The sequence below is a fragment of the Odontomachus brunneus genome, unplaced genomic scaffold (assembly GCF_010583005.1).
Source record: "Odontomachus brunneus isolate Ranch 3 - 2012 unplaced genomic scaffold, Obru_v1 Obru_scaffold_096, whole genome shotgun sequence".
NCBI lineage: Eukaryota > Metazoa > Arthropoda > Insecta > Hymenoptera > Formicidae > Odontomachus > Odontomachus brunneus.
In genome coordinates, this window is record NW_022639546.1 from 649,496 (window position 1) to 664,280 (window position 14,785).

Consider the following 14,785-nt stretch of genomic DNA (forward strand, 5'->3'; position numbering starts at 1 on the left):
ACGCGCTCTTACTTCTCTTTGTTTGTTTCTCTTTTCTATATTACGATATCAGTGCTTGTGCAACTGTTAAATCATTTTAAACTCGCGGACTACACATACGATTCCATTAGGGAAAATTCATATCTGGGCAGGAAAGCAGAAAACAGAAAAGCGGGAGCTATTCAGAACTCACGCTAAAGCTCAGATGGTAATTGACAGTTACTGCTTTTCTACCAATGTGAATTCTGATTGACTTCTGCTTCTTTGCTAAGATGTGAATTCCCCGAGTGTAACTGAATTTTCTGTCATCTGAGAAGCAAATAAAAAACTCGATTGTAGCTACAGAACGATTCCTACGGGAAGTTTCAGCCATCAATCATTTTCAGCTATCTCAATTGGGTTTTAATACAGCTGAATGTTCAGACGAATATTTTCGATCGCAGTAACAGAGATATTATTTTTCGTCCTCATTCAATTACACGAAATTTCTTTTTCCGTGTACGAAAAACTCAAACCGTGTTCAAACTCTACGTTTACATGAAACTCTCTCTCATCTCAGCCACTGCGTACGAATACTCCCGCATCCGTTGCATATTCGAGCGAATGCACCGGGTGGGACAAAAAGGTGGGCACGAGACATGCGCGCAAAGATACATAATACGTAACGACCTGAGGGGCCTTGGCGATCGGAGGGGAATCGAATACGTCGAGATATGTCGTCGTCGTTGGTGAGACGTGAGTGCGAAGCACCAGTCGAGCGCAATCCGTCGAGCGAGCACGACAGTGTACGCCGTTCGTATCGGTCACCCGTGTTGTTATCACATAGCGGTCGCTCCGAAACAACGAAGGCGATCTGTTATCCCATAACACAAGTCCTCAAGGCGTATTGGCACGTACGACCGTGACGTATCCAACTCGAAAACATGTTGTTGGTTAACGACGAAGCGATCCCGCGTTAAGAAAAAGTGTATCCAAGTAAACGTGCCGTTAAAAATATGTGCTGTGAGTGAGCTTTTGCGAAATCTGCCTGTTGCGAGATCTTTCTTCATGACGAAGTGTTAACACATGTGTCCGGTTAATTCTTCGAGTCGCGTCAATACGTGATGTATTTGACGCCATTAAACATAAATAAGGATAACTGAATATTTGTACGGCGCAAGTTGATGTCCCTTCAAGCATCTGCAAGACGCAAATACGTACTTCTAAATATTCTTCGAAGATTTTTCTTTTATTCCGACAGTTCTGCAAGCGTTAGAATACGTTCGAAGGAATTAAGACCTCTCCATGCGTCCTTTGACCTGCCTCTTAAGGGCTTCCTTCGTTGCATGTCCTTTTTTTGTGTCTGCCCGATGCTTTCATCTACGCATTATTTCGCTACGTTCGTCATGCATCCATTGACAACGATAGGCGAGTTCCGTTTCTTTGTGTCTGTTAACGCTGCGAAACGCAGTGATGTTGTTTATACTGCGTCGGTAATTGGCGCTTGAGGACTGAAAAGTGCCTGAACATCGAAGAATTAACCGGTACTGGAGACGAGGTGATCGACTGTCCTAAATTTGGGAGAACGCGGTCCTCGATTCTCGTAACCTGCCTCGCCTCCAGCCAGCCAGGCTTTTGTACTCTCTTGGAATTTATTAGTGTTCTATTTCGTCCTCGACTCCTGTTCAACTGTAAAATGTGTCGAAGCGCAAGCATAGTCAAAGCTGCCTTGTTCTTTTCATCACGATGTTTAAAAGTTATATCTTAACGTAATTCGCCTCCTAAACCTCCTAAAAAGAAGATGTTATAGTAATTGTAAGGTGACGGGAGATATGAGAGAATTTACACTGATAAGTTTATCACTTATTTGATATATTTAGTAGCCTGTACGATTTGTCACAAAAAGCCGACTTGACGCCGAACGTATTACGCCGAATGTATCTTTATCGCCTAAGATCCGTGCCCAAGGCTTTGTTCATCGTTACTGTCTCATCGTAACGTAACGTTCAAGAGAGAAACTAGAGAACTCGGAGCAATATGTGATGCAACACTCACCTGCTTCAGAACCTAAAGAACTCAAAAGAACTTAAGAGAAACTTGAGCATTAAAAGTGCATTCTTTCTATCTAAATATGGTCCTTTCTATCGATATAAAATCTGAAAATTTTCATGTTTCAAATTACGTCCATTTATTTTCTCCGCTTCCTAACGTTAGAATTAAATTCACACGCAGTGCCTTTTATGAGTAATTGTTATCTGTTATGACGAATCTCGCGGTTTTCCTGAAACACGTTTCACTAAAGAGCGGAAGGCACCAATGCTTCCTACTTATAAAATATTCCACGATACTGTCATACTGATTGGAAAGAAGAAGTGGTTATTTAACTGTACCGTTCGTATGACTAGGAAAATAGTGTCACCCAGTAGTTTCCTAGTTGTTCTAGATTATTCAGTAACAAGTTATTACGAGAGAGCAGAGAGGAGGAGGAGAAGGGGGAGAGATGAGAGAGGGGTCATGATCGTAAGCATCTTTCCTGCTCTGCTGATGATAAGCTCACTGATGCAGAAAGGTCGTTTAGCGAATTTATTGTGTGAATTATCAACCTCGGACGGTCTAGAAGTTACAATTCGATTCGAAATTCCATATTACGCGTTTTTAGTATATATATTGTGTATTATATTGTGTTTAGTATATATAACGTGTATTTAGTATATATATTTACAGATACGTATAATAAAGTAATCGCGATTTTACACGTGTCTTTGAAAACGTGTATCCGTTTTCTAACTTTAAATCCGTTTGTTCACTCAGTCGTTTACACGTTTTTAAACAGAAGAGTCATTAGCCTTTCTTGGCAAGCGTACGAGGCAAGGAAGACAATCAACAGCGACGTTGCACCGCGTGTATATGCTTTTTACTCTTCGCAAGACTAGTCGTAGTTGTGTAAATAGTTATTTGTATTAGAGAAGAGACCTTCTAAGAGATCATCTAAGAGACCTAGTAGTCAGGTGGTATTCGACAGTTTCTATTTTCCTATCAGCGAGTTCTGATTGGTTTCCACCTTTGCTTTCTGCTCCTCTTCCAAGGTGAATTCTTCTTTGTAACGTTCTTGTAAAGAGCATAGATTCCTCTTTTGAATGCATGATAATGAGTTCTTCTAAAATTTGCTATGAGCATTTTAAGATTATAAAGAAACTATTGTTTGTTGAAGATAACCATTGCTCAAAATAGAGGAAATAAACTGAGTGTTCGCTTTCCTTAGCAGAACGATATTGTTTCTGTGTGTATCACATACACTGTGTGTTCAGTCAGAATCACACACGAAGTAGTGACGAAGTAGTCACGTCGAGAGAATAAACAAGGGAGAGAAAGGAGCTTGCTAAACGCGGACCGCGTGAGTGAGCGAACGAGCAAGTGAGTGAGTCACCATGGGCAAAGGATCAAGTATGAAATTCCTCATCACTTGCACGCTGACACTGACGGCGTTGGCCGCTGTAGCCCTTGGCGCAACCAAAAGCGACGTGTCAACGGTCGACAGGCTGCGGCAGGATCTGCTGCACCTGGAGCAAGAGCTTACGAAGGATCTAACCAAGCCGAAGTGGACGAACGTCGAGGAGCAACAGAAATATCTGTATCTCATCAGAGAGTACAAGAAGTTCGGTAATCGCGTGGACGAGCTGTATCCCTTGGATAGGCCGAATTATCTGCACGCCTTGGACTCTGTATGGCTCTGGGCACGGGCGCAGGCCGAGTCCAAGGGTATAAACGGTCTTTACATGGTGTTCCGGCAGATGCAGCGCGAGATCGTCGATATGAATGCGCCGGTGATTGCGAAGCAGCTGGCGAACTTCGCGGAGACGATCCTGCGGGATCCGAACGCGTCGATACCGCGCGCGCTCGATCGTATCGCGAGTCTCATCGTCCACGAGAATCTCTTCATCGCGGCTTATCAGGTAGCTAAAACAAGAAATTGTGGCCGCGGTTGCTATACAGGGTGTCCCACAACTGGTAGAACACCCGTTAGGGGTAGGTAGGGGGTGAAATTTGGAACTGAAAGTTCCTCTTCCATTTTTGGATCCGACAATTAGTTAATGAGATATTAATTAATTAAGTTTGCCAATTCCTTAGCATCCCGAGTGAGCGCTCAGGGCTGTAGGACGCCGTGGACTCCTTAGGGGCTTTGTTTGTCCGTGTTGTTAGGGGTATTGCTTTTTCTCCTCTTTTTTTGTATCACAGAGAAATAAATATGGATGAGTGAGTGAGTGAGTGAATGTATGGATGAGTGCCTGATCGGGGCTAGGAGGATGGCAAGTTTTCAATGTGAGGGGGTGATGTATGGGTGTTTTTGTGTGCGATTATGAGTACATGGATAATTTGAATATTTTTAGTGCAAGTGAGCGGAATGATTGCACTTTATGTGCCGCAGGGGGAGAGCATGTGTGATATGCTTCCTTCGAGTGCGCGGGTGACTTAAATGTTTTCTGCATGTCGGTGGTTGAGTGAATGATTTTAGTGTGTGTGTACAAAAAGGGAAAAAAACAGACAAGCAGGGCCTTAATTAATAAACAACTTAATTAATAAATATCTCATTAACTAATTGTCGGATCCAGAAATGGAAGAGGAACTTTCAGTTCCAAATTGCACCCCCTACCTATCCTTAACGGGTGTTCTATCAGTTGTGGGACACCCTGTATATTGAATCGATCTCTTATTTCTTCGCAAAAGGAGCATCGTATCTCGATAAAATAATATCTCAGGAAAGCGTGAAGAGGGAGGTGCCCTTTTTCAGGGGACTGAAAAATATAGAAAACAAGTCTCTTGAGCAAATTATCAGAAAGCAGGTTAGAAGAGAAAATTAAATGAAATAATCAAACAGGAAATGGGCCAAAAGGCTAATATCGAAGCTGAGAAATGTTGAAGTACCGAGATAGAAATAATCTAACTGAAAAATATTGAAATGTAACATAATGAAGTATTTTCTACAGACGTCGATCGATCTATTTTCTTCCGATTTTCTCTGATAATCTCGAGTTACCCTTTACTTGGGATTTTTTAAGAAAATAATAATTATCAATATTAGTACTGCAATATGTTCTATATGTTTCGCTCGTTACTTAAACGAGTAAGAAAGTGTTTAGACAACATCTATTATGTCCTACCAGTATATATCGGTATCTTTGAGATTCACTGTAATTCTTTATATTTGCAGCAAGTATCGAATCAGATGTGCAGCGACGTGCAATCGCCGCAGCAGATGTTATACAATTTGTACAATACCGTGGCGTTAACGGAGATCAAGGGCTACACAATGATCCAATTTTCTTATATGATACTACGTTTATATAACGAAGGTACCTTGGCGACAGCACGACTGATGTTAGACACCACTTCTCACCGCCGTCTTTGTAGTTTTCTCAAATGTTTTATTTGACGCAGGCAAGAATTTTAACGAGGAAATTGAGACGTTGAAGCAGCAATACGCGATCCGAACGTCCGAGACATTGAGAGCCGTTAAAACGGCGATGGCCTTCGCCCCGAGAAATATTTGGAGATGCGATCCCGCTATACACAAATTAGGTAAGGCTATCCTAAAGGACAAACGAAACATCACTCAACACAAAACATCGGGGAGGTCGGATGTGAACGTTCCGTTTACTTTGAAAAGATATAAGGCTTCATCAGCATTCGCAAGTTTTGAATGAGCTGAAACTGACACGTTATCGATTTGTTTAGACGAAACCTACACCGAGCTGAAGCAATTGTTCCAAGGATATATAGTGAACGAAGTAGACTTGAATAGCGACAACACATGTAAACAGAACTGCGGTTATTACGGATACAGCAAGGTGTACGGTTGCTATCAGAATCAATTTTGCTCGCAGCAACGTCGCTGCAACGGCAAAATATTGAATTGCGAGTACATCGATTCCGACATGTGGATCTGCCCCTCGGTAAGTATCCTCTGACACTGGAAGACATACAACGCTTGGTAATACTTCGCGAAAAACTATGATAAGATAGAGAGGGTGATCTATAAAGTGGAAAGTTAAGTCTCGTGTGTGCACGATATTAATTTTGACTTTTTATCTCCTCAGAACAGAAACAGTAGTAGGAGATACGAATACATCCAGTATGAGAACGGCATGGTGTACGGTAATAAAAACACCTGTTCCAGAAGCACAACAAAAGTCGATAGCTGGTGGCGATGGCTATTCTGGCATTGCAGCTATTGCTTCTGCTATTGTGACGATAACAATTCGAACTCCGATAGATACTTCAGTCTCAGACCCGTGATATCTGATACCGCGAATAACAAGTAAGCATATCGCAGTCATGCACATAGAAATAACATTTTAGAGAATCAATACAGAGAGAATTTATAACGGTATTATGAAAATCTAATTATATTAATAAAGAAAAAATTTATCAGAGAATTTACGTAGTATAATTTACGTATAGTATTAAAATAGTGCTTAAGAGCAGTTAAAAGAATTGGTAATATTCATTTACTACGACATCTGTTTGCTTACAGAGTTATAATTGGAGCGAGGCTGAAAAAGGTGAACCAGATTATTCACATACAGATCCAAGAAGGCCAAATACTTCCACGTGGAGGGATTAATGTGTCCGCAATCGAATGGAAGCCGATCGATAAGTTTAGAACCATGGATACTAATGTCAAGAATGGCGTAGACTACCACCAACTCGCATGGGAGAAACGAGCTGTGGATCTCGATGACATATTGCCGCCAAAAGACCATCTTTTGACAGGTATAATTCGAACTTCAAAAAGTATATGTAGATAGAAATTTAAGCTAAACGTAATACAAGTGCACGTAGCATGTCTCGTGTGATATTTTTGAAAGTTAAAATATAACTATCATCATTCAGGCATTCGATTCCGAGTGGTCGGTAGCCGCTTGAATTTGGAAATCATGGCGACTCCATTCAACTTCACGTCCGGATTGTTAACTGAGCCCGAGAGGAACAGTTTCTGGCACAGCAACGATATTACCGACAGGTGAGAGACTCATGTTATTATAAATAGAATTCTCTGGTGTAATTATATTGATTAATGCTTCAAATATTTCCACTTTTCAGAACTGAGCTGACACTAAGCGAGCCTGATATACCAATTCGCAACTACGAAAACCTGCCGGATTCCGCAGTGAACCAATACTTGAATTTCGCACCTAGCGATCGACGCAAGGACGCCGCACAGAGCACCGTGCCGTTCCTAGACGTGCAACCGATCATACCAAATCCGCCGGTGCTGATTGCGGGCGCTGGTATCTTTCACAAAGGAAACAAGGGCTCGGGTGGTTTCGTCGCTCTGCGACTCATCACCTACGACTTCACGCCGCACTTACAGGTCGACCTACCGCCGGCACCGCCGCTTCTCGAGACCCCGAACGATATTACAGCTTCGTAAAATAGCAATAACACACTTTCCATCATTCTCTACTTTCCATCGCGGAGTGGAGTCCTCTAAATAGCGATTAAGAAAAGAACCTGTGATCTACCGAGGACCTCAATGTCGAGGTGGATACGTAAGTTTAAGCTCACCAAATCTGTAATTGCGTGCTGTAACTGCGTGTAGGTAGATAGATAGAAGACAAATAACAGTAAGTTTCGCTCTAAACGTATGTATTATAATTCGCTATCGCTATTAATGAATTCGTCGTTTGCCAATGTGCCAAATTGATAAAGTAATGACACCGTCGTCAGTTTTAAAAGTAAAATCTCTTTTCGAGAACAGTAGAACTTTTGGTAAGATTTTACAGAATAGAAAAATTGATCTGAGGCGATCGATTTAGAGCGCCAACAATGAATCTTTTGTATAAAAAATTTACAATTTTTTCATAAATTTTTTCTTAAATTCGCAGATCAATGGATTACATATAAAAATATGTAAAATATGAATCTTTAATCATCTAAATTTATATTGAATATAATGTAATATATATTTTATATATATATATATACATATATATATATACATATATATATATATACATATATATATGTCAATATATATATATACATATATATATATACATATATATATACATATATATATATATACATATATATATATACATATATATATATATATATATATATATATGTATTACATAATACATTATATTTAATATAGAAAATTAAGTGTGATTAAGTATATACAATAAAAAAAATTGTTGAGTACCATTTGAGTAGCTCAATTACATGTTAAGATATTTTGCTCCATGTCAATTCAAGATTAATGTTAATATGCAATATTTAGCGACTTTGTATCGTATTGTGAGCGTAAAACAATTTTGTAAGTTGTATGCTATAATGTAACTTTGTAGTCAACATTGTAATATTTTTATATTTTGCGTAATATAGATTTGTTTTGCTTCTCTCTTTTCTTTTTACCACATTATATATATATATGTGTGTGTGTGTGTGTGTGTGTGTGTGTGTGTGTATATATATATATATATATAAAAAATTACACGACACTACATATGAATTTTACAAAATAAATTGTCATGGTAAAATTTATATCTGCGTACAAGTTGACTGCTTCCCGATAATTTATTGCAAACACATGCATAAGCATAATTAATCAAGAAGAGAACGTTCCTTATTCGTGTTATTAATTCTTTGCGGACTAAAATATACGTTTTTTTTAATTGCTTTTCATCCAAAACGGAATATCGAACTATAAAAAAAAATAACTCGCACAAATGATATCTATAATTTAAAGAATAAATGTATAATATATTTCAAACGGGTCTGTCGAATTTACTGTATAAAAGTTTCTTTGAAATATCTTAATTTAATTTATTTTTATCTAATTCAATAAGACAGAGTTTGTTAATAATTTGTTATCAATCTAATCAAACGTAATTAAATAACTTGTTAGCAATACAAAAGATTTGAGTATCTTTTAGACGATGTTCATCACGTGTCATCAGACCGCAAAGAGTTAATTATTACTGGAACGGAAAGAAAAGTGCACTCACCTGGACTCGCAATGGATGCATCATAAGGAGATGCAGCATGTCCTTGGGTGGTAGCAGGTCATGAAGAGACGCTCCTTGTTGCCTGATCGCTTGACACATGAATACAGCAAAATATCGATGAAGCGGCAGATGAAACGATACTTGCTGAATGTCTCTCTAGAAAAGGATCAAGAAAGAATATATAAGCAATTTTAATATTATTCTGAGAAATGAAAAGATTTTTTCCTCCCGATAGAGCCATCAAATATTACTAATTAATTTTTTTATTCATTATGAAATATTTTAATTTTATCATATATATTTTGTTTTCCAAATTTATTTTATGCGTAAATGTTTCTAGTAATTACATTAATATAATTATGTTAGATTTAGCGAAAGAGTTAGTGAGAGACTCACCACATTTGGCTGTGTGTAGTTCACGGCATCTAGCCAATCTTGCAAAGCTGTCAGACAGAAGGTGAGTACTCTTCGGCTAAGGGTAGAGCTTTCAGGGCCACGAAGATGTGAAACTAGGGCCCACATTGGATACGCACTGGCTTCCAATTCAGCACTGAACGCCGCATAGTACGTGTTGGGTTCAAACTCAATGTGCTGATTTAACTCTCGTTGATTCACATTCATACCTGCAATACGATCGGAATATACGGATTAATCTAATATTATGTTCTTATATTAAGAACGTTCTTATATTAAGAAGAAAATATTTAGTATATATAGATTAAGAAATGTCATAGATTATATAGAATAAGATATAGATTACAAATAAAATAATGTTTCTCTTTGAATTGTATAGTTTAAGAAAAATGATATTTAATATGAAAAATGAACACGTGTCTATTTGATTATACACTAACATTTATGTTCTATCTAATTTCAGATTCTATCAGCGATCGAGTCATTTCTCATCCGTAGTTTAATTGCTAAATTTATCGGGCGTGAGTTGTAAATACCTTGAAACATGGACAAGAAATCAAACCACATTTCCAAAAGAGTATTGTCACTCATAAACCTAACAGCAACTGGTTTATGCGAAAGCACATTGTTCAAATCGGAAACTAACGGCCAGTAACAATGTTCTTTCATCACTTGACGTCCGCAGTCTACGACGTAGTGAAAATTCTTATCTTGATCTGGAATATAGAAATGGAGCATTTTATAATTAAATAAAATTAAGTTAAATGCCCTTTCTCTCACGTGTCTTATGTTACAATTTAAAACATAAACATTTTCATATTATTATTTAGATATATTCTAATTTTTTTTTATTAGTAGAGGACATACATACCATGCAAGGTATTTTGAATGAGTATTTTGCTCATCATGTATTTTAAACTGATAACCATAACATGTAACAGCTTCAACTGATCAACCATCCTTAATGCTAGGCTTTCGTTACTAAATAGCTGAAAATGTTCAGATCGGAAATTAATACACTATAAAGGAATATCAATAACATATGTTCTATTTTTGGAATAAAAATTCCAAATTTGTCATTTTATGTATTTACGCGGCTTAGAGAAAATTGTCCATTATTATCGTCTTTAAACAGATCATAATTACTGCATAAAGAATTTTAGATAAAACATGATTGTTAAGGAGTTTAGTTGGTTAATGTTAAATGGATAAAAAATGCGATTACCTGTACGCTAACGTGCACTACTCTATTGCTTAGTGTATCGGGATCTGTGGAACGTTCAAGCATCATTGAAATTCTACTGTAGTGTAAGACGAACGCGCGAGTTAAAGCTTCCTTGTAATCAGGATCCGGTAGCATGTTCAGCAGTAGACAAACTAACTTCTGCGGAAACTCGTAGGCGACAGTCCAAAACATCAGTTCCTCCAGAAACGTGGTGTGTTCCAAGTGCTCTTGAAGTGACACGCATTCTATAACGAAGCAATAGTATTGTCAATGTCAGTGTGTTTGAGATTACATTGTTATCTAAAAATTTGTTTCAACAAATTTCAAGAAAGCTCTACTCATAAATTGTATTATGTGATGTCAATGTGGAGCACAGCTCTTACCTTTGTATTCGTCAGGAGGTTCTGGATTCGGTAGCGACTTTACGGCATGCTGATATATTTTATTGCTATCTTGACAATAACTGTCGTACTCCGATTGCCCCGTTAAGATAGAAGGATCCATAAGACCACGATACTTCTGTGGATTTGTAAGAGCCGACGTCATAACATGTCTCATGAGCGCACCCATGTTGTTCAAGTCGAGTAGCATGCTCAAGTATCCGTCCGCCTCGTGTATAGCGCCTCTATAGTCTGGCACACCCATTTTACTAAAACAAGCGAAACAATAATAAAACTTATTGCTGCTATTGTCGCTATTAATAATTATAACGACTTATTTTTTGTTACTGCAATTTTACTGCTGCATTATTATACCTTTTTTAATCAAAGTAACATAAAATAAGTCTTACAATAAAAAAGCTTCGACATAGCTTAGCATTAGCACAGCTACGAGCAAGTAGTATGAGCGAAGTACAGCGAAGAGAGCCCGACTCCCCGTTGTAACTCACACGACTTGTAATACTTAACGTACCAATTCTCGCGTAAATGCTGTATGAGTCGAAGGATAATCCTTGGCATCATTGCTTCGGCCACGCACATCAGATCCGATGGCGCGGCTGATTTATTTACATTAGCAGCTTTTGGCCCATGCTTATCACAAAATCTGCAAGATGAGATACGTTGATTAGAGACCCATCACAAAAGGCATGAATGATATGTGTGTTCGGTGCAAAGCGCAATACGCATTTTTTCCTTACCCAGTCTCCTTCATCACAGATGTATCGCCGCAGTCGCATGCACCTCCTGCTTGACTGAGGAACATGTTGAAGTCGTGGCGATGGTGATTGCCTTTCTTGAAGCATTCGGTGCATAGTGACATACACGGTGATATGCCGCATGTACGGCAACGATATGCTACAAAATTCGGCGTCCAAACTAGACCGCATGTAGTGGCATTGTCGTAAATACGTACTGAAATGCATAGCAAATTGGATGAATAATTGATAAACAAGAGGAATAGTGTCTTTCTTATATATTAAAACTTCTTATATAACCCAGATAAAAATATTTCGACGTATTATTTGCATAGTAATTAGTATACAGAAAAAACAGTATGGTTGGAAAAATTTACTCGCAAGTGCAAGAAAATCAGCACTCTCGTGTTTCAATATTATACAATCAAAACACTGTAAACATAACACAATAATATTAAATAAGTATAATTTTAAAAATAAAGCTATATTTTAGCTATATTAAGTATCGGTACTGAATATATACATATGTATATCTATATGTATATTTTTTGCATAGATAAATTATTTAATGTCATTATTATTATGTATACATATTCAATATTACCTCTGATTGATCCAACTAGATTTATGTGTAAGATAATCATACTGTTTTTTTTGTAGACAAGCACACAAATATGCATCTTTATACAACAAGAGTTTTTTCACTGTGTAAAAGAACTCGTCTGATGTCATGGAAATTGTGGCGATACTCTGATGTCATGAAACTTGTTGCTTATTTAAAAACGCAATTAATTGTACTAATGCATCCAAAATTTATTGTACTAATACAGAGTAAATATTTTTATTAAAATTATGGCATAATAAATGGGTATTTTTTAAAACAAATATATTTTAAACACATTGGTCCATATTCTGAATTCTCTTATATTAATAAAAGTGCTTTAAATGTAGCTTCTCAGCCAATTAAGTGGCTCCTAAGCTTCTTTTAAAGACACTTTTATAGATAAAAGAGGATTCAGAATATGGGCCATTGTGTTGTTATAGTAGCATCACAAAATATATATATTAAATGTTTTCATGCTATATTTAGTATCTCTGTCTATCTGGGAACATGTAGAATATAAACTCCAAATGTAAATCTTGTAATACAGGTTAGGCTAACTTCATTTCTATAGATATCATTCTATACTGGTTCTCATGACTATATATTTATCTGCAAAATTTACTGTTGCCAAAAACGCAAATTGTGTCATATTTATATCCAGATACTGTTTATAAGCTCTATGATACCTCAAGACAGACAAGATCAAACTAGCAAATGCTTGTTGCAATGAAGAATATGAACTATGAGTGAGTCCACAAAGAATATTATTAAGAGATATTAAGAATTCGTTACAGGTCATATAAATTACCGTTTATATTGTAAAAGTAAAACTGATCATATGAATAACTTATTTATCATTTAAACAATTTTTCTCTATTACCTGTACAAGCAATCCAATCCACAGAAGCAATTTCTTGTTTATCGTATCATTACTGTACAAGAGTTATTTTGCTTTATCAATAACAAAAATGATCCTTATCATTTGACAATTCAACGACAGCTATCCATGAAGTGCTAGTAATCTTTTCCAATAACACACATTATCTCACATTGGTGTAAATCATAAAAATTATCTCAAACACATCAAGTGTACAAAAAACCCGTATTGTTTGATAACATTTCGATTAAGATTCTCAAAGCTCTAATTTTATCTCTCTAACCACACATCAGACCATAAAATATCCTGTGCTATGCACCTGTGCTGGCGAACTCGTCGGGCGTGCGGCCACCGGCCATCAGCCATTTGCACCAGTCGATGGTCTCCCAGTCGTCGATGGGCTTACTGGGATTCAGCAGGATGTCCAGCAGCTCGTTAAGGTGCTGCGTGCCGCCACCGCCGTCCAGGCCTGGGTTACTGCACTCGGCGTGGATGTAAGAGGCTGCGCCGCGTTTGCCCTTAAACATGAGTATCTCGGCCGAAGGGCTGGAGCTCGAGGCCATGCTGATAAGCGTGCCTTGCCTCTCTCTTGGAAGAGGACGACGTCGTCGCCCGTCGTCGTCGTGGTCGTCGTCGTTGCTGTACTCGCACCAGGGGGAACAATCTCACAGGCTTAACCGTGAAGCACTGTCACTGCTCCGCCATCTATCACAACATGAGGAACTATAAAAGAGCTGTATATGTGGTATGTGCATGAGTTCCTACATGTGTGTGCTGTAAGTGACATTGCATATGTGTGTGTTTACATATATATATATATACTTCATTATATACTGACTTATTCTTTCAAGTTGTATATATACCACTCTTTAAAATTAAAAACATATTAATGCGATTAACATGAAAGAAGAGAAATTCAATAAAATAAAACAATTATAAACACTATTACACAACGTCTACAATAGGAAACATATAACAATACATTAGACAATGCAGTTGCATTTTTTGCATTTATTAATGCAAAAAATTTGCACATATATATATGTGTATATTTAGCATAAGTACTAAATAAATATGGTTTTACTTTGGAAACTACATGATATTGTTTACAGTATTTTGATTTTATAATATTAAAGTATAAAAGTTACTAATTTTCCTGCATCGGCAAGTCAATTTTTTCAATCATAGAAAATTTTATTCATATTTTAAATATAATATCTTATTAAATAAATAATATATATAATAACTATGTTGAACTTAGACATTTATAATGAACTTAGACATTTTGTTATATAGCGTCTTAATTTTATATTTTTTAATATATATATATATATATATATATATATGATATTCGACTGTTAATAAAATAATTATATTTTCATTTTTCTTCTATAGCGTTATAGCAATATAGCGTTATAGTATCATAGACAAAAAATTCCCATATTATTTATAGCAATTTTATGATAAAATTTTGTAATATTTTGCAGAATTTGTATATTATATATTAATGAATATAATTTGTTTATAAGATGTTGCAAATAATCATTTTGCAACTATAATA

The 14,785-nt window shown here is 36.9% G+C and overlaps 2 protein-coding genes across 12 annotated transcripts in view; one reads left to right on the plus strand and one right to left on the minus strand.

Annotated features, from left to right (window-relative positions):
- LOC116848499 overlaps nt 1-7,919 on the plus strand; it is a 12,930-nt gene extending 5,011 nt beyond the window's left edge. Inside the window, exons 1-9 of one of the 6 annotated variants that reach the window (XM_032824650.1) lie at nt 706-3,044; nt 3,170-3,911; nt 5,168-5,309; nt 5,395-5,535; nt 5,692-5,909; nt 6,054-6,274; nt 6,491-6,729; nt 6,850-6,979; nt 7,060-7,918. In XM_032824650.1, the coding sequence (XP_032680541.1) occupies nt 3,387-3,911; nt 5,168-5,309; nt 5,395-5,535; nt 5,692-5,909; nt 6,054-6,274; nt 6,491-6,729; nt 6,850-6,979; nt 7,060-7,390 (1,947 nt within the window). In that variant the 5' untranslated portion in view covers nt 706-3,044; nt 3,170-3,386 and the 3' untranslated portion in view covers nt 7,391-7,918. Of the gene's footprint in view, nt 1-705; nt 3,045-3,169; nt 3,912-5,167; nt 5,310-5,394; nt 5,536-5,691; nt 5,910-6,053; nt 6,275-6,490; nt 6,730-6,849; nt 6,980-7,059 lie in introns of those variants that run through there. The other 5 variants (XM_032824649.1, XM_032824651.1, XM_032824652.1 and 2 more) reach the window with 5 other exon arrangements.
- The window catches only part of LOC116848496 (E3 ubiquitin-protein ligase Ubr3), a 32,814-nt gene that overhangs the window by 17,353 nt on the left and 676 nt on the right, over nt 1-14,785 (minus strand). For 5 of the 6 annotated variants that reach the window (XM_032824641.1, XM_032824642.1, XM_032824643.1 and 2 more), the window contains 9 exons: nt 13,544-13,929; nt 11,747-11,960; nt 11,521-11,652; nt 10,992-11,257; nt 10,609-10,853; nt 10,255-10,372; nt 9,920-10,099; nt 9,366-9,592; nt 8,970-9,125 (listed from right to left, as the gene is read on the minus strand). In XM_032824641.1, coding sequence (XP_032680532.1) covers nt 8,970-9,125; nt 9,366-9,592; nt 9,920-10,099; nt 10,255-10,372; nt 10,609-10,853; nt 10,992-11,257; nt 11,521-11,652; nt 11,747-11,960; nt 13,544-13,787 — 1,782 coding nt within the window. In that variant the 5' untranslated portion in view covers nt 13,788-13,929. Of the gene's footprint in view, nt 1-8,969; nt 9,126-9,365; nt 9,593-9,919; nt 10,100-10,254; nt 10,373-10,608; nt 10,854-10,991; nt 11,258-11,520; nt 11,653-11,746; nt 11,961-13,543; nt 13,948-14,785 lie in introns of all 6 variants that reach the window. The other variant, XM_032824640.1, reaches the window with a different exon arrangement.